Source organism: Myotis brandtii, unplaced genomic scaffold (genome assembly GCF_000412655.1).
Source record: "Myotis brandtii unplaced genomic scaffold, ASM41265v1 scaffold33, whole genome shotgun sequence".
Classification (NCBI taxonomy): domain Eukaryota; kingdom Metazoa; phylum Chordata; class Mammalia; order Chiroptera; family Vespertilionidae; genus Myotis; species Myotis brandtii.
The window spans coordinates 2,727,086-2,746,110 of record NW_005362713.1 but is presented as its reverse complement, the minus strand read 5'-3'; the positions used below and the strand labels follow the sequence as shown (position 1 = coordinate 2,746,110).

The 19,025-nt window shown below is 41.0% G+C and overlaps 1 protein-coding gene across 7 annotated transcripts in view; it reads right to left on the bottom strand.

Moving 5' to 3' along the window:
- Positions 1 to 19,025, bottom strand: part of FAM35A (family with sequence similarity 35, member A) — a 92,831-nt gene that overhangs the window by 58,387 nt on the left and 15,419 nt on the right. For all 7 annotated transcript variants that reach the window (XM_014543645.1, XM_014543644.1, XM_014543646.1 and 4 more), the window contains 2 exons: positions 16,026 to 17,555; positions 13,197 to 13,304 (listed from right to left, as the gene is read on the bottom strand). In XM_014543645.1, the coding sequence (XP_014399131.1) occupies positions 13,197 to 13,304; positions 16,026 to 17,550 (1,633 nt within the window). In that variant the 5' untranslated portion in view covers positions 17,551 to 17,555. The remainder of the gene's footprint in view (positions 1 to 13,196; positions 13,305 to 16,025; positions 17,556 to 19,025) is intronic.

Below are 19,025 nucleotides of genomic sequence, written 5' to 3'. Positions count from 1 at the left end.
GCATAGAAAGGGAGTGGACTGACTATTCTTGGGGGGGAAAGGGGTGTGAGGGGTGCGGGAAGAGACTGGACAAAAATCGTACACCTATAGATAAGGGCAGAGCGTGGGGTGGGAACCAGGTGGAGGGGAGCTATGGGGGGAAAAAAGAGGAACAACTGTAATAATCTGAACAATAAAGATTTAATTAAAAAAATGTTTCTTACATACCATTATATTGGCTGGGCCACAAAAATATTTGTTGTGGGCCACATGCAGCCCACGGGCTGCAAATTTGACATGCTTGTGCTACACTATAATATTTCTCTTCATTGTTACATCAGTTATTTAATTAATCAGTCATTTTGCCGTTTAGATGTTTTTCTCTTTCCTATCTCAATTTTTTTTCTAGTTTTTTACTGAGATATACTGACAATATTTTTTTTTTTTTTCATGCTCTGACCAGGGATCAAACCCACATCGGGATGATGCTCTAACAAACTGAGCTACCTGGTCAGGACTATTGAGATAAACTTTTATATGCAATAAAATGTACACATTTTTTAATATAAATTTATTGATTTCAGAGAGGAAGGGAGGGGGGACAGAGAGATAGAAACATCAATGATGAGAGAGAATCATTGATTAGCTACCTCCTGCATGCCCCACACTGGGGATCAATCCAGCAACATGGGCATGTGCCCTGACTGGAAATTGAACCATGACCTCGTGATTCATAGGTCAATACTGAACCACTGAGCCACGCCAGCCGAGCAAATGTACACATTTTAAATGTACAGATTGATGAGTTTTGCTGATTAAATATTTTGAGATATGTTTGAATATATGATTGATTGCTGACCAAATTAAGATCTTAGCAAAAAACACAAGTACTTTTTAGAAAGCAGAGACTATTAACCGATTTTAGTAGGAAATAAAAACAACAAATGATTCTTCTTTCCTTCCCTCAGTAACATTCACATCCTAATGTATTTCTTTTATATACAGTGGGGCCTTGACTTACGAGTGTCCCGACTAATGAGTTTTTTGAGATACTAGCTGTCTCTCCGCCGATTTTTTGCATTGAGTTGACAGAGTAATTTGAGTTAACAAGCTCCTTAACGAGCTCCTTAACGAGCTCCTTAATGAGCTCGGTCTCAGAACGAATTAAACTCGTAAGTCAAGGCCCCACTGTATATATTAACTCCAGAGAGGAAGGGAGAGGGAGAGAGAAATAGAAACATCAATGATGAGGGAATCATCAATCGGCTTCCTCTTGCAGGACCCCTACTGGGGACCGAGCCTGCAACCCAGGCATGTGCCCTTGACCAGAATCGAACCCGGGACCCTTCAGTCTGCAGGCCGACGCTCTGTCCACTGAGCCAAACCAGCTAGGGCCTAATGTATTTCTTATGCCACACTAAAGCCTCATTATTCACTCACTCAGTAGACCATCTACTATGTGACAGGCATCATACCAGGTGCTAGGAACACAAAGACATATCATGCCATGATCCAAACACTGAGGGGACTATCAATCTAGTTAATAAACAGTGGGGTTAAAGTATGAGAGACCTACACAAGCATTTCTAAGAACACACAAAAAGAACTGCTCAGGAAGTTGGAAGAGGCTTTATTGAAAGAATGTTTGTCCTGGATTTTGGAAAAGTATCTAGTTTTCTAAGAAGCAACTGAGAGCTGGGGATATATTTCCAGGCAAAGAGAAGGGGGTTGCAAGCCTTAGGTACCACAGATACATAGTCTGATAAAGGCTATGGACCCATTATCAAAATAACATTTTTATGACAGCTTTATTTATCTACTAGAGGCCCAGTGCACGAGTTCATGCACGGGTGGGGTCCCTAGGCCTGGCTAGTGATCAGGGCCAATCGGGGCCAGACTGATGGGGGCTGCTGCCCAGGGGAAAGGATGGGGGGGAAGGAGGGGCCGCGGGAGGGTCGGGGCACGGGAGGTTGGCTGCTAGCCCCCAAGGAGGGAGCCGGCCCTCGGCCCCCCTGGGATAGGGGCTGCATCTGCCACCACCCACCCCTGGTTCCCCATCCCAGCCTGGGGCCCGAAGGCCCTGGCAGGGTCGGGAGAGGAGGCAACAGTCGCTGGGCCAGGAGAGGAAGGAACCGATGCTGGACGCCGATGCCGCGTTGGCGCCCCGCCACTGCGTGGTTCCCTGCCTCCCCCACTCCTCCTTCCCTCTCATAGCGACTGGTCAACCAGTCGTTCTGGTCATTCGGTCATAACGGTCGCTTAGGCTTTTATATATATAGATAATTCACAAACATAAATCGCACCATTTCAAAATGTACAATTTAGTGTGTTTTTTTAGTCTTTCACAAACACTAACTGCAATTATTACCATTATCTAATTTTAGAATTTTATTACAGAATAATATTTTAAATGCATAAAATGAGAGAGGATTACAAAACCAATTATATGGACATAGAGTAATCAAAATATCTAAAAACTGTGATATAATTTATGTGCCTTATTAATACATTAAATAACAAGATATAGCAAATATATGTAACACTACTATAATTTCAAAGTATGCCTAAGTATCATAGGCATAGATGATATTCAAGTTATCTTCAACAACTGTAATGTGATATGAAACCTACGTGCTTTCTATTGGTGACCAAGTCACAAGTACTGCTAATATTACTGTGGGTTGTTGCCTTATTCATAATGGAAGGAAATACTAATTTTCAGTTAGCAATTAGTGAAAATAAAGATGTAATGCCTTCCCTCCAACTTTGTATACCCTTTAATGTAGAGGAATCAATTTTCACAGAGAGAGTAGGAGGAACCTTAGGAGGCTAGTAACTGTCCATCGGGATACAAAGAGCACTAGAAACCAGGCAAGGCTACGTGAAGGGGAAAAGGGTGATAGATTTGCAAAATAGTTCAGGGGTAGAATCCAAGAAACACTTAGAGGTGGAAGGTAAAGAAAAGATTCAAGATGATATCAAGATTTCTAGCACAGTTGAATGGATGGATAAAAAAATCTTTTAACGTTTTTAAAATTTGATACATGAAATCTATTCTGATTAAGATCACTCTATTCCCAAATGAATTCCACAAAATAATGGTGATATCACAAATAAAGATAATGAACATAAGAGAAAAGAAAGTAGACAATATGAAAGATGATAAAAGAAAGAGAGGAAGAGTGTAGATAAGGAGATCCCATATGTGACAGTAAAACCCAACTCCAAGTATCTCCTTCAAGCTCCAGTTCACAGACCACATCTCCCTGACTACACCATCATGATATTCCCACCACATCTCAAGAACTGGGTTCAAATTCTGACTTAGTCAATAATGAGTTCTGTGAACTTGTACATTATTTCTCTGGGCTCTATTCTTTGTTACAATATGGAGCTTTTGGGAGAAAAGAAAGATCCCTTATCCCTGTTTCATAAAAATTTATACAGAAACATCAATTATTTATGTTCCAAATAAAATAGTGTAGTTCATGAATCATTGTGTGAACCTTTGATTTATATATTTAATCATATTTAATATTTAAGTAAATTGATATCCTCTCACATTAGCAGGGCTAGGTTTATAAAATATGTAACACCTCACTATAATGAGAAAAGAACAGAAGTCTTTTCCAAAAATGTAATATATTGATCAGAAGTAAGAATGCTCTCAAGATTTGTTATTACTTGCTTTTTAATTTTTTCAGAATAAAAACCACTGCAATATTCTCAAAGTAACAACTGATAATCATTTCCTTAAGTCAAACAAAAAGACCTTAGAATATGCTTTATTTCGCTACAAACCTGTGAAAAAAGGCAATATAAATTCCTATGTAAACATAAAACCAAGATTTTGCAGTAACCTCTCAAGGTTATGTAATTGCAATTAGTAAAAGGTTCTACAAAGGTTCACATTGCCTACAAAACCTTAAGCTCCCCAGAGGTTCCACTGGATATTCTCCACCAGAATTAGGTCCTAAGATTGTTGTGAAATTATTGAACTAGATTAGCCTTAAAACCAGAACTATCTACAGCATCTATCTCCAAAATCCCTTGCAAAATATTTGCATACCACATTATTTTCATTATTTCAAAATGTTCCTTACCTTTCTGTTGTACTAAGATTTATAAAAGATCATTAATCTTACTTAAAAGCCATTTAGCTCCTTGCTAAAACATGATAGCTTCAAATATCTCTATATATAAAAGCCAAGTGACCGAAACGATGGAACGACCGAAATGACCGGTCGCTATGACGCACACTGCAGCAGCCAACTGGCCTGATCGAGGCCCTGATCGGCAACCCCCCCCAACCTCCCGAGTCCCCTCCCCACCTCCCCCTGCCAGCCCATTGGCCCCCATAAGGGCGGGCTGGCCAGACCCCACCTGTGCAGGAATCCGTGCACCGGGCCTCTAGTTCATAATAAAACATTAAACTTCAATATTTTAAGGAAATCCCCAAATTAAAAATTGACTGACTTCCTCACTCCCTTAAGTTGGTGTCTGCCAAGTTTCTTACTATAAAATTATTTTTCTCCTTATAAGGTGGGGAGATACTTTGATACTATGCAGTGCTATTTTACTGACACTTCCAATTACTAATTTTAGGATCTATCAGTGGATCCTGTCTGCAGTATTTATTACTGTGGTGTTTGCCTAATAATTCTCTATTTTTCTCTTTCCCCTCACATTCATTTACTGAAACTCCAATGTGAGAAATGGAACCTTCTTATTTACTTATTTAGTCAGCCAGTCAGTCAGTTGAAGATTTATTTATATCAGCATGGACCCAAAATATCTTATTCTATGGGTTACATTTCAGTTCTATCATTATTTATTTATTGCTTATACTGTTCCAGTTGTGGCCGGAGGTGCTGCCTCATGTTGGCTCTCTGTTCCCTCAACAATCTTTTAGGACACCAGATGTTTACAGGCTCACTTTGCATTTCCTGCCCCTGTCCTGCAGCAGCCACTTCTAGCAGGGCTGGTCGCTTTTATCAGAGAACAGTTTACAGACCAGGGTCTGGGCACTGAGCGTGCTTGTGGTGACTGCGGTGCATCCTCTCAGCAGACAGGACTAGGAAACATCCACATGTGTGTTAGCACACACACACACACACACACACACACACACACACACACACACACCTATGTTTCTGTATCTATTTAATCTATTTATTTACCTATCTATATAAAACCATGAATTTATAAACCTTCCCCCTTTATTTATAATTTTTGTATAACAGTGAAAAACCCAATTCTCATTATCTGCAATGTACTCAGTTACCTGTTATTTTTTTTATTATTATTGACTTGAGAGAGAGAGAAAGAGAGAGATTTGTTGTTCCACCTATTTTTGCATTCATTGGTTGATTGTTGTATGTGCCCTAACCGAGTATGGAACCTGCAACCTTGGCATATCAGGACAACGCTCTAAACAATGAGGCTACCCGGCCAGGGCCTATTTGTTCAATTCTAGTATATACATAGACTTGTTGTCAACTCACTCCCCTTGGAGAAACACTGCTACTAATTACATTACAGCATCTGTGTAGTTCTTTTTGTCTTTAGGCTTCAGAATCCAGTCAGTATACTGTGTTCCACAATTACTTATGTTTGTTCTCCCCACCACCACCCTTCTGTGCAGTTATTTTCTTCATTTGTAATACTGTTTATGTTCATTTGCTAGTGCTTTATTCCATTTTGGGTCCTCCACCACATTCCCAATGGTTTCAATTCTTTGTTTACCAGTACTTGCGGGTATGTGAAACATTACTGTGGTTCTGTGAGCCAGAGCTATACAATAAGTTATGGTCAGTCCAGCAGGTGTGGCTCAGTGATTGAGCATCAACCTATGAACCAGGAGGTCATGGTTCGATTCCCAGCCAGGGAACATGCCTGAATTTCAGGCTGGATTCCCCAGTAGGGAGCATGTAGGAGGCAGCTGATCAATGATTCTCACTCATCACTGAAGCTTCTCTCTCTCCCTCTCCCTTCCTATCTGCAACCAATAAAAAAAATTTTTTTTAAGATATGCTTACATAAGTGTCACTGCCTCTTCATCAATGCTACCCTATTTCTATTTACACCTTTTTAAATTTATTTTTTATTAATTTCAGAGAGGAAGAGAGGGGGAGAGTGAGATAGAAACATCAGTGATGAGAGAGAATCATTGATTGGCTGCCTCCTTCACACCCCCTACTGGGAATGGAGCCCGCAACCCCACAGGAATCAAACCAGTGACCGCTTGGCTCATGGGTCAACACTCAACCACTGAGCAATACTGACCGGGCCTCTCTGCCTTTATTTAATTGATCAAATTAACAAGCTGGTTCATCTATTTTGTTATTTTTTTAAAAAGATTTGGATTATATTTTTCAATTCTCATTCTTTTATTTTAAATATATATTTATATTAATTTCAGGGAGGAAGAGAGAGGGAGAGAAAGAAACATCAATGATGAGAGAGAATCATTGATTGGCTGTCTTGTGCACACCCCCTACTGGGGATTGAGTCCACAATCGGGGCCCTGGACTGGAATTGAACCTGGGACCCTTCAGTCCACAGGCTAATACACTATCCACTGAGCCAAACCAGCTAGGGCAATCCTCATTCTTTTTTAAAAAAGATTTTTAATTGATTTTTAGAGAGAGAGGAAGGGAAAAAGAGAGAAAACATTGATGTGGGAGCAAAGTATCAATAGGCTGCCTCCAGCACGCCCCCTAGTGGGGATCGAGGCTACAACCCAGGCATGCACCCTGACTGGAATTTAATGGGCAACTTTTTGGTGCACAGGATGACACCCAACCACCCAACTGAGCCACACTGGCCAGAATTATTATTAATTATAAATAATGAGAATTATTATATTAATAATAATAATCCTTTTTTATTGTTGACACTATTACAGATGTCCCTCATTTCCCCCACCTTTCTTTGCCCACCTCCATCCAGCCATCGCCACCCTTCCCCAGCCTTCACAACTCTGTTGTATGTGTCCATGGGCTATTTATATATGTTCTTTGGCTACTTTCTTCACCTTCTTTTATCCACCTCCTCCTCCCTCTGCCCTCTGATCTCTTTCAGACTGTTCCATGTATCCATGCCTCTGGTTCTGTTTTGTCAGTTTATTTTGTTCATTACATTTCACATATAAGTAAGAATATATGGTACTTGTCTTTTTCTGATTTGCTTATTTTGCTTAATACTCCCCAGGTCTCTCCATGCCGTCTCAAAGGATGAATTCTCTCTTTTTTGACAGCTGTGTAGTATTCCATTGTGTAAATGTAGCACAGCTTGTTTATCTACTCCTCTACTGATAGGCACCAGGGCTGTTTCCACATCTGGCAGGTGTGAGGTGATTATCTCATTGTAGTTTTAATTTTCATCTCTCTGATGATTAGTGACATTGAGCATTTTTTCATGTCTATTGGCCATTTTATGTCCTCTTTGGAGAACTATCTATTCAGGTCCTCTGTCAATTTTTAAATTGGGTTGTTTGTCTTCCTGGTGTTAAGTTTTATAAGTTCTCTACATATTTTGGAAATATATTGTCCCATATAGTGTATTCCCTTTTCATTTTGTTCATCGTTTCTCTCTTTTTTTAATATATTTTTTAGTGATTTCAGAGAGGAAGGGAGGAGAGAGAGACAGAAACATCAATGATGGGAGAGCATCTTTGATCCACTGCCTCCTGCATACCCTGTATTGGGGATTGAGCCTGCAAACCAGGCATATGCCCTGACCAAAAATCGAACCATGACCTCCTGGTTCATAGGTTGACACTCAACCACTGAGCCACACCAAAGGGGGTGTTAATGGTTTCTTTTGCTGTGCAGAAGCTTTTTAGTGTGATGTAGTCCCATTTGTTTATTTTTGCCTTGGCTTCCCTTGCCCAAGGACATATATTGGTAAAAATACTGCTACACAAGATGTCTGAGATTGTATTGCCTATTGTTTTCTTCTAGGATTTTTATGGTTTCATGACTTACATTTAAGTCTTTTACCCATTTTGAGTTTATTCTTGTGTATGGTGTAAGTTGGTGGCCTACTTTCATTTTTTTGCATGTACCTGTCCAATTTTCCCAGCACCATTTATTTCATTCTTATTAATTTCTGCTTTTATCTTTATTATTTCATTCCTTGTGATTTCTTCAGATTACTTTGTTGTTCTTTTGCTGGTTTGTTGACCTTGAAATTTAATTAATTTATTTTTATTCTTTCTTTTTTATTGATAAAAACATTTAGCTAATAAATTTTTCTCTGATATCTGCCTTAAATGCATTCCCTAGAGTCTGGCATGTAGTGTTTTCCTTGTTATTACTTCTTAAGCCCTAGCTGGTTTGGCTCAGTGGATAGAGCTTTTGGCCTGAGGACTGAAGGGTCCCAGGTTCCATTCCAGTCAAGGGCACATGCCCGGGTTGCAGGCTCAATCCCCAGTAGGGGGAGTGCAGGAGGCAGCCAATGATTCTCTCTCGTCATTGATGTTTCTCTCTCTCTCTCCCTCTCCCTTCCTCTGAAATCAATAAAAATATATTTTTTTAAAAATTCTATAATATCCAGTTTGTAGTCCCCTTTCACCCTGAACTTATTTAATAGTTTTTAAAATTTCCAGATAAAGGACGTTTTTGTTGCTGTTGTTAACAAATTCTCGTTTTCAGCATTTGATCAGCATGTTTGTAAGAATTCTACTTTATAGAAATTACTGATATATTTTTAAATGTTTTTATTGATTTCATACTCAACACTGAAAAGAAATAATTATTGATATATGCAACAACTTGGATGGATCTCAGGGCATTATGTTTCCTGAAAAAGGCCAATCTCAAAATATTACATTTAGATGTAATCTAAATGATTCCTGTAAATGAATATAACACTCATTTATATAATACTCTCAAAATCACAAAGTTGAGATGGAGACCAAATCAGTAGTTGTCAGAGGACAGATTAGTAATGGGACCAGGGGCAGTGATGACTATTAAAGGGGTAGCATGAAGAAGTTCCTTTGTGGTGAGGGAACAGTTCTATATTTTTATTAAATTTACACATGGGATCAAACTTCATTGAACTACACACACACACACACACACACACACACACACACACACACACGAGTGCATATGAAAACTGAGATCTGTATTCTAGGTAACAGTATTATAGCACAGTCAATGTCACCTTCCAGGTATTGATATTGTCCTAAAGTTTGTAAGATGTCACTACTGGGGAAGCTGGGTGAAGGGCTCATGAAACTTTATGTACTATTTTTGTAATCCCTTATGAGTCTATAATTTCAAAAGTAAACGTTTTTTAAATGATAAACCAAATGAGTATTATCTTTATGCTATTATGATTCTGACATCTATTCTGATGTATTTTTTCCACACCACCAAGCAATTAATTCTGACATTATCTACCTTGAGATAGCATCAAACTCCACAAGTTCAGGGCTCAGTTCAGGCTCCTCCTCACTCCCCCATCTCAGATGCCAATCATAAGTCCAGGCTGTCACCTGTGCTTCTGATTGATCTACTAGAGATCAGAGGTTCCCACAAACCCCTCCTCGATTTAATGAATTTGCTATAGGGGCTCAAAAACTCAGAGAAACATTTAGTTACACTTACCAGTTTATTATAAAGGATATTATAAAGGATCTATAAGAAGTTAGATGGGTAAGGTATGTGAGAAGGAGCACAGTCCTTCCCCCGCCTCTCGGAGGACTGCACTCTCCTGAATCTCCACCTGTTCCGCTACCAGGAAGCTCTCCGAACCCTGCCCTTTGGGGATTTTAGGAGGCTTCATTACCTAGGCACGATTGAGTAAATCACCAGCCACTGGCGACTGATTCAACCTCCAGCCCCTCTCTCCTGGGGGGAGGGGTACAGAAATTTCCAACCCTTTAATACATTGTTGATTCCCCTGACAACCAGCCCCCATCCTTAAGTGCTTTCCAAAAGGGGTTCATTAGGAATATCAAGACAACTTTATCACTCTTATCACTTAAAAATTTCCAGTGGTTTTAGGAGCTCTGTGCAGGAAATGGGGACAAAGATCAAATAGATATGTGCATCATCATATAATTCCCAATGATGTGGGCTCTCTGGAGCACTCCCATATCTTTCTTCCCTCTCAGGCACGCATCTTTACTTTTCTCTTCTATGCTATAAGGGTCCCATGAGACTTGCAAACAGGGGAGCAACAGGCAGCGGCAACTCATCCTGGGCTCACCCCCTGAACCTGCCTCGAAGGCCCCCTTTCCTCAGACCGTTCAGTGAGCTAACAGCAGCCCGCCCTTGGCTCATTCTGTCACTGTGACTACCTTCTCAGTGAGCCCCTGCAGCCCAGCGTGGCTCCTTTCCCATAACGTTTCTAGGGAGCCAAAGCAGAGCACCACCCAGGCTCTCTCCTGTGGCTTCTACTATGCTAAGCCCTTCCTTTGTTTCACTGTCCCCAGTTTTAATAAACAAACTCTCAAAATAAATTTAAGAAAACACACACACATTAATCCCAATAACATAGCAAATAATTCTAAAATTTATCTCTTAATTTCAAACCTTTCCTCTAAGTTTTGGACTTTGTCTCCAATCCCTATATGACATCTCCATTTGGATGCCTCAGAGATATCTAAAACTTAACAAGCCTGAAGTAGAACCCTTAATTTCCCCATGAACCTATTACCTCTCGGTCTTTCCTAATAAAAGCTACTAGTTGCCCTAGCTGGTTTGGCTCAGTGGATAGAGCATTGGCCTACGGACTGAAGGGTCCCAGGTTCGATTCCAGTCAAGGGCACATGCCTGGGTTGCGGGCTCAGTCCCCAATGTGGGACGTGCAGGAGGCAGCCAATCAATGATTTTTTTCTCTCATCATTGATGTTTCTATCTCTCTGTCCCTCTCCCTCCCACTCTAAAATCAATAAAGATTTTTTTTTTAAAAAAAGCTAGTTGCTGAAGCCAGAAACTTAATAGTCGTAGATTGCTCTTCCCTCATCACGAAATCCACACCATCAGAAAATCCTATTTGCAGCTAGATGTCAAATCCATTCATTTATCATGATCTCCACTAGCCTCCCATTATTGCTCAACCTGAACTATTATTAACTTTGTAACTCTGATTCCACTCATGACAAACCCTTCACAACCACAACCATGGTGTTCTCTTATCATGACCTTTAGTTATTTTCCTTCATAGCATTCATAATCACCTGCAAATACTTTATGTACATGTCTGTCTTCCACACAGGAACTCCACAAAGGCAGGCCAAGTGTCCGTTGCTCACCTCTGCACCCCACACACAGTGCCTCAATATCAACACTTAATACAAACATACTGGGTAGATGAGGAACTTGATTTTTTTATTTTATGAGAATATGTCAGTGCTGATTTTCTGCTAACTAGGTTCCCTCGGATACAGGGAAATCTTGCCCTTTCCAAACACCATTGTTGTTGTTCTAATAGTTATCCTTCTCTTTTGCCTACTCTGCCTTTCCTCGAGAATTCAAAGTATTCAGAGATTGGAATTCCATGCTTTACCTTCATGTTATTCTAGCTAATCTCTTGTATAATCTTATATATACTGATAGCTATTTTTCTATGACACTATTTCAGTATTTGAGGTCAAGTAACTTGCCTAAAGATACAGACTTTGGAAGCTCTAGGACTAGGATTCAAATTCTGGTCTATTGACTCCAGAGACTATAATCACCAGTTTATACTGTCTCCCTTACTTTCTTTTCTTTCTTTCTTTTTTATTTATTTCTTGAAAAAAAATATAGCTGCTGGTTTCTTCTTTCAACAGCTTATTCTATCTAATAAAGAGGGAATATGCTAATTGACCCTCACGCCATCTCAAAGATGGCCGTGCCCACAGCCAATAAGGAGGGAATATGCTAATTGACTGCCCCACCCTCAAAGATAGCAGCACCCACAGCCAATAAGGAGGAAATATGCTAATTGACTGCCTCGCCCTTGAAGATGGTGGCACCCAAGCCAATAAGGAGGGAATATGCTAATTGACTGCCCCACCCTCAAAGATAGCAGCACCCACAGCCAATAAGGAGGAAATATGCTAATTGACTGCTCCACCCTCAAAGATGGCAGCACCCACAGCCACAAGATGGAGGCGCCCAGTCCCCTCAGCTCCGCAGGGGCATCAGGTGCGCGGCAAGGCCGGGTCTGCTCCCATGCGGGCCTGACCACTCCACGTGCCTGCCTCCGAAGTCCCCCAGTCCACTCAGCCCCCCAGCTGCCCAGGGCCAGCCCGAGGCTCAGGTAACCAGGACCACCCAAGGCTTGTGCTGCTGGCAGTGGCAGCAGCAGAGGTTGATGGGGCGTTGCCTTCCCCTGATCACCAGGTCTCCTCCCACCCCTGAGGGCTCCTGGACTGTGAGAGGGGGCAGGCCGGGCTGAGGGACCCCCCTCCAGTGCATGAATTCTCATGCACTGGGCCTCTAGTTTTAAAGAAGCAAAAATGGATGTCAGAGAAGGCAGGCAGTTTTTCCTAGCAATGGTAGATAGAAGAAGAAGAACTCAAGCCACAACTGTCTATGATCCATGCTTTTTTCATTACCTCAAAGATTCCTAATCAGAGGCTCACAAATTCCACAGAACTTTGGAGATCCATGGAACCACTTAGTCCATCTACTTAAGTCCGTTATTCTGGAAAAATGACCCATAGCTTCTCAAAGAGGTCTATGACTCCTTAAAAGTTAAGGACCAGTACTATACTGAATCTCTAAGAAAATGAACATGAACCCAAATATTTTTTAAAATATATATGATTTACAATGTACAAATTTTTTGTTGCTACTGCTGTTGTTTTGTCACTCCTCACCTGAGGATATTTTCCCATTGATTTTTAGAGAAAGTGGAAGGGAGGGGGAGAGACAGAGAGACAGAAACATCGATGTGAGAGAGACACATTGATGGTTGCCTCCTGCACACATCCCTGACCAAGGCCTGGGATGGAGCCTGCAATCTAGACCAGAATCAAACCCAGGACCCTTCAGTCCGCAGGCCAACGCTCTATCCACTAAGCCAAACCAGCTAGGGCTGTACAAGGTTTTTATAAATTCTATTTTCATTCTCACTAAACAAATTAAAGCAATACTCTCCAGCAAAATTTTTTAGAAAACATTTTATATAATTACCATTTTAACTCTACTTTTTTCTAATGTGTGTATATACTTTAAATACTAAGATATTATATGTAAAATGTGCCTTACACTCCTCAGGCTGGACAGATGAATAGCTCCCAAGATTTAATAACTGACTGGTAAATGTTGATTGTAGTACTGTCTCACCAACCCAATGATCTTCATAAACAGTAACATCTGGAAAGGAGAGAAAAAAGTTCTGATCATTCCATAAGTTCCTTCATACTGTCGTTAACTTACCAACCATAGCAAGATAGTATGCATGCCTCCACATACCAGGCAATTAAAGTTCAATATGTTCAATGATCTGCCTAAGGCACCAAATGATAAAATAGCAAATCCAAAAATCTGACTCTAGGTATATCTGTATGCAGGTAAATTAAAAATAAAAAATTGCTTCTTTATATATAAACAGTATCAATAGAGAAGTTCACTGCTCCACGGAGAACATTATTGGCTTTGTTTACATACAATGCATGCTACGATGTACATTTCTGATGAAAAGAAATCATTCAGGACCAAGAAGCAAAATAGTGGTTCCAAAGCAGTGGTGCCTAGGAGAGTAAATAGTATTCATTATGCATTCACCCCTCTGCTACAAACACATGAATATAACATAAGGCATTCTTGAAGGACTTTGATTAGTTTTCCCTAAATAGTATGGTAATCATCTGTGGGTATTAAGAGGGAAAGACTTTGGAGGTAAGGAATACTTTCTAAAGGGGAAAAAAGCACTGTACAATCTAAGATAGAGAGGAATCATTTAGTGGAACTAAACATACCAACAGGTAGAAAGAATTACAAAAACAGATCCAGAGACAGAGAAGCATTGATCAGATCGTCAAACCTCAGAGGGAAGGTAGGGGAGGGTGGAGGTAGGGGGGAGAGATCAACCAAAGGACTTATATGCAAGCATATAGGCCTAACCAATGGACACAGACAACAGGGGGGTGAGGGCATGAGTGGGGGGAATGGGGGAGTAATGTGGGGATAAGGACACATATGTAATAACTTAATCAATAAAGAAATTTAAAAAAATAAATAAAACAGAAAAAAAAGAATTATAAATAGAGCAAAAACTGTAAGTTAGAAACTGAGAGAGACAGACTGACCCCAGGCAGGATATTTTCAGTGTATAAAATGTTAGAGGTATAAAGATATACTAACAGCAACAAATTAACTTGGAGATAATAAGAAAAACAAAGAATCATAAATTCCAAGTAATTACTTCCGACTTTAATTCCAGACCTCAGTTTCAAACCCTTTTACCCATTTATCCAAAACTGCCTAATGGACGTCCCTAAATGGAAATCCTATTGGCTCCCCAATCTTAGTATGGCTCAAACCTGCTTTTCTTCTCAGATTATCCCTTTCATTTGTTGGCACTATGCTGCTAACCAGGTAAATAAAAATGTGAGGTCATCCTGAACTTCTACCTCTCTCTTCCCACCTTTGTCAACAACCCCCTAATTTTAACTCTGCCTCTTCAATCTCCCACAGCCCTGCCACTGCTACTGTTTACATCAGACACCTAGGAAGCTAAATCACGACCAAAATTGGCTAGCTACTCAGTGAGCACTGAACAGGAACAAAAGGAGTTAGATAAATTTTTCTGCCAGCAAATAAGATAATATTCCCCGGGGGACAAGATTATGCTAAGCCTGTTAGTTACAAGCCCCTGGTTGTCTCTTTATTAGAGACGGCACCTAACAATCTTAACTACCAAGGTACACTAGCGAAGGTTCTCATTCCCCCAGCAAACTGTTTAGTAGAAACTACTGACCGTTTTCTTGTTCTAAGCTTTTAAGGCTGCCCCTCTCCCTCTTCTCTATCACATTCTCTCTGTAGATGTGCTATTAAGCTTAATCAACTTCCTCCTGGTCTAAGATTCTTCCTTAAAATGACTGATATCTCTGCTCCAATACACTGTGTATTGATTTTAAATCAATAAGGAAATGTAAAAATATATTAAAACGACTGATATCTCTGCTCTAATACACTGTGCATTGATTTTAAATCAATAAGGAAATGTAACAAAATATTACATTTCTTATGTCAGGCAAAAAAAGCAGGACAAAAAAAACTGTGTTCTTAATGATTCCAACTCTACAGGTGAGGATTCTGGAGTCCAGGTGAAATCGTCCTGGCTTTGCCACTTCCTAGAAATGTGACATTGGGCACACTTCTCTGGGTCTGTTTCCTCAAACTGAAAAATTGGAATAATAACCAGGACCTTCCTCATAGAGTTGTAAAGAGTTGATATACATGTAAAGTATAAAACAGGGTTTGATACACAGTAAAGTCCCAATAAGTATCAGCTTTTATATATGCATGCATACAAATTTTAAGAGGAAAGACAACTAGTAACATTCCAAAACTCTACTGGTGGTTATATGAGGTTGGTATAAAAGCAGGAGTTTCCCTTCCCATATTTCCAAATGTATTAATATAATTTCAATAACTTAAAAGTGCAATAGAAATTCTACATCGGTTCCCTCAATAAGAATATAATGTGCACAGCATTATTAAGGATTAATTAAGTAATAGAAATGCTGTCTTTTCATCATAAAACTGCTAATATAGTTTAAGAAAAGGGTTGGAAATAAGACACACATAGACATAACCATAAGAAAACAAAGAAAAAGCCTGATGATATGACCTAAATGCTAACATAAATGAATGAGTAGGAGGAGCAACCAGGGAAGAGTTCCTAGAGAGATGAGTGGAAAGGAGGGGCAGCGCAGAGAATGCCAGGCAGCGGTGGGGAGGCCAGCACTGAAGCTATGAAGGGGTCGGTCACATGGAGCCCAGACAGGCAGGGGAAAGAGGGAGCCCTCCAGCAGGAGGGAACAGCTACAGCTTTGTAAACTCACGACCACTGTTCTACAATGGCCTCACCTGTGAGTAAAATTATATCTCCAAGGAACACTGTCAGGGCCCAAAGTGCGGCAGTCCTCCACAGAATAACCTTCTTCTTAATTTCTGACTGGTCAATTACCACAACTGTTGCTAAAGGCACTTTAGAGCCCGAATTTGGTCCAGATTTTATATTTATTTCTTTCACATGACATGGAGATAGCACCATGACTAAACAATTATACTTCTGACTTTTGGAATCACAATTTTTTATTAATGATGTTTTCTTAATGCCCTTGAATTCCGACACACTCCTCTGGTCTTTTGCTGTAGTAGGACCTCCTGCATTCGAAACCAACTTAGTTTTCTTAGAAACTTGGAGGACTTTGAGATGGCCCGATTTGTCTTCAGAGGTCCAATTCCGTTTCGTAGGACTTTTGTGGAAGGCATTTGCTTGAGAACACAGAATTCCGGACCTACATGACTCAATACGTATCTCATTTGATGGAAGTTTATCTTCAAAACTGAAAAGTTCTTGAGATTCCACATTTTCTTTAAGACCTTTATCAGACTTTATGTGAATGTGGCTACTTTTGGTTTCAGGAAAAACAGGACTGAAAAGTTCAAGAGAATATGCTTGGTTTTGTCTACTTTCATATCTTCCTACAAAATCATCATCAGGCTGAATCAACTTATCTTTAATTATTTTTATTTCCCCAGGACTTGTTTCAGCTTCAACCTCTGTGTTCACTGTCCCTTTATTTATAGAACTCTCCCCTTTATTTATCCTTTGAGCTAAAAAAGCAAATTGGCTGGAGGTCATTATACTGAGGAATTCCGTTTCAGTAGATGCCATAAGGTCTGAGACCTTCCCGACTGCTCCCGCAGACCTTGGCTTATCTCGTGTGGTCAAAGAGCTCTTTTCCAGACCCTGGTTTTGAATTCCATGATGCTCTGTTGGTATACACCTCATGCCGATAGCTCCTGGCCCTGTGTTAATCTGCTCAGTATTACACACCAAATCCCATGCAGCTGCACACTCATGGTCTAACTGAAAGAAATGTTTTTGGACATTTTGACCACATATATTTGATTGATGTTTATGCTGTTCAACTGTGATTTTCTTATTTTCACTGAAAAGCTTCTGATATTCTTCCTCTTCAGTTAAATGCTGAACTCGGCCTTTACATCCACATATTTGGACATCAGATTTGGTTAAGTCACTCATCCCTAAGGGGTGACTCTTCTGGAATTTTCGAGTCTGTGTTTCGGAAATACAGTGTATACAGTCATCGTTCACAGAAACAGATCTACTCAGAGAGCTTCCTAAACAATGACCATTAAGAAGATCTGGAGGGGCAGCAGCGTCTAGGATTTGATAATCTTCCACATTTTTATTCTTGCATTTTTCATCCTTCAGATGTAAAGAATGTTGATTGTATAAAAGCTGAACTTTTTTCCAGGGGTCAGTAGTGGACATTAAAGAAGTTGGTTCCTGTGATACCATCATTTTCAATGGACCAATTGGAGCACCCCAAAAAATGTGGATTTCAGAGCCTCTATTCATGGTTTCTAAAAAAATGAAAAATCCAAAATGAGTGTTTTATCAGATTTTTATATCTTGATAGCAAGTTAATAATATACCAATAGCAAATGAAATAAAAATAACTCATCAAAAACACAATTAATAGAGGTGAGTTAAGATAAACAAAAATATCCAGAAAATATGCTCATGTAAAGACTCTCTTAAATAAATTAGATGAGAGAGTGGAAGAAGATGGTGATGGAGTAAGTGGAAGTTACACTCACCTCCACACAGGCCAGAACTGGAATTACAACTAAAATACAGAAGAGTCAACTTGAATCACCGCCTGGAGACTAGCTGAAGAGAAGTCCTGTAACCAAGGACTTCAGGAGGAGCCGCACTGAGACTGGGAGGCGGAAAGGGCTGGATCCACTCCCACAGGCAGCCGCTGAGAATCCGGACGGACATCTCAGCTGCAAAGTTTCCCCCTGAGTAATGTGGGGTCTCAACCCCTAGCAAGGCTCCCCAGCCAGAAGCAACAGAGCCAGTAGAGGCCCCCACATAACATCTGGCTGTGAAAATCAGCAGGGATTCTGTCCACCAGGGAGAGACAGGAGTCGGCTAGAAACCCAGGTGCCCACTTAAAGGGCCAATGCACAAAATCTTGCTGGCAGCTACTCCCCCTTGACCCTGGTGGAGGGAAGGTGGCTCAGAGCAAACTGGAGTCCTGTGAGGACGGACTGGGTTGTGTGGCTCTGGGGAGGGAGCTGAAGAGACAGCCATCAGGGTCCCTGTGCATCAACCTGGGGGTACTGCACAAGCCCCACCCTCCAGCACCCTGGTGCTCCCTCTGGCTGAGCTCACACCCTGCAAAGGGATACCCTGCCTGGTGCAGACTTTTTTGGTGGGATTTTGAAGGTGAATTTGGGGAGGATCAGAGACAGACTTCTGTTGCTCTGGGGCAAAAACCATTTCCCCTCCCCCCATAGTGTGTCTCAACAGGGGATAGGGCCCCCCCACCCCATGGGCCAGATCAGGGGCACCACATTCCCCCCAAGGGAGATCCACTAACCCCACCATGGGAGAACCACCAGCTTCACCCTACCCTTCCAACTCCTGCTGGCCCCTCCCTGCTGAGCTTGCAATAGTGACAGCAGGCTGTGGCCAACCTATTGCCGCCACCACTCCTCCCTCCCCGCGCACCCCTCCTCCTCCCCGCCCTGACCCATCCCTGGCAGAAGACTCTCCAGGAGGTCAGGGCAAACTAGGAAAAAATGAGTTGTGTGGTTCTTGAGCGGAGCCATTATTCCCTCACACACCAGACTTGTGCCACCATTCCTGTGCAGAGCCCTCCATTCACACAGCCAAACCTTGGTCTGTTTGGGCTTGATGAACACTGCTGACCCACCCTAATGAATCACTGAGACCCTGCCCACCAAAAGCTCCAATGACACTGGCAGGTGGCAGTTGACCTTGGTGTACCCTGAGACTGTGGCTGAGTGGCCTCAAACCCAGTA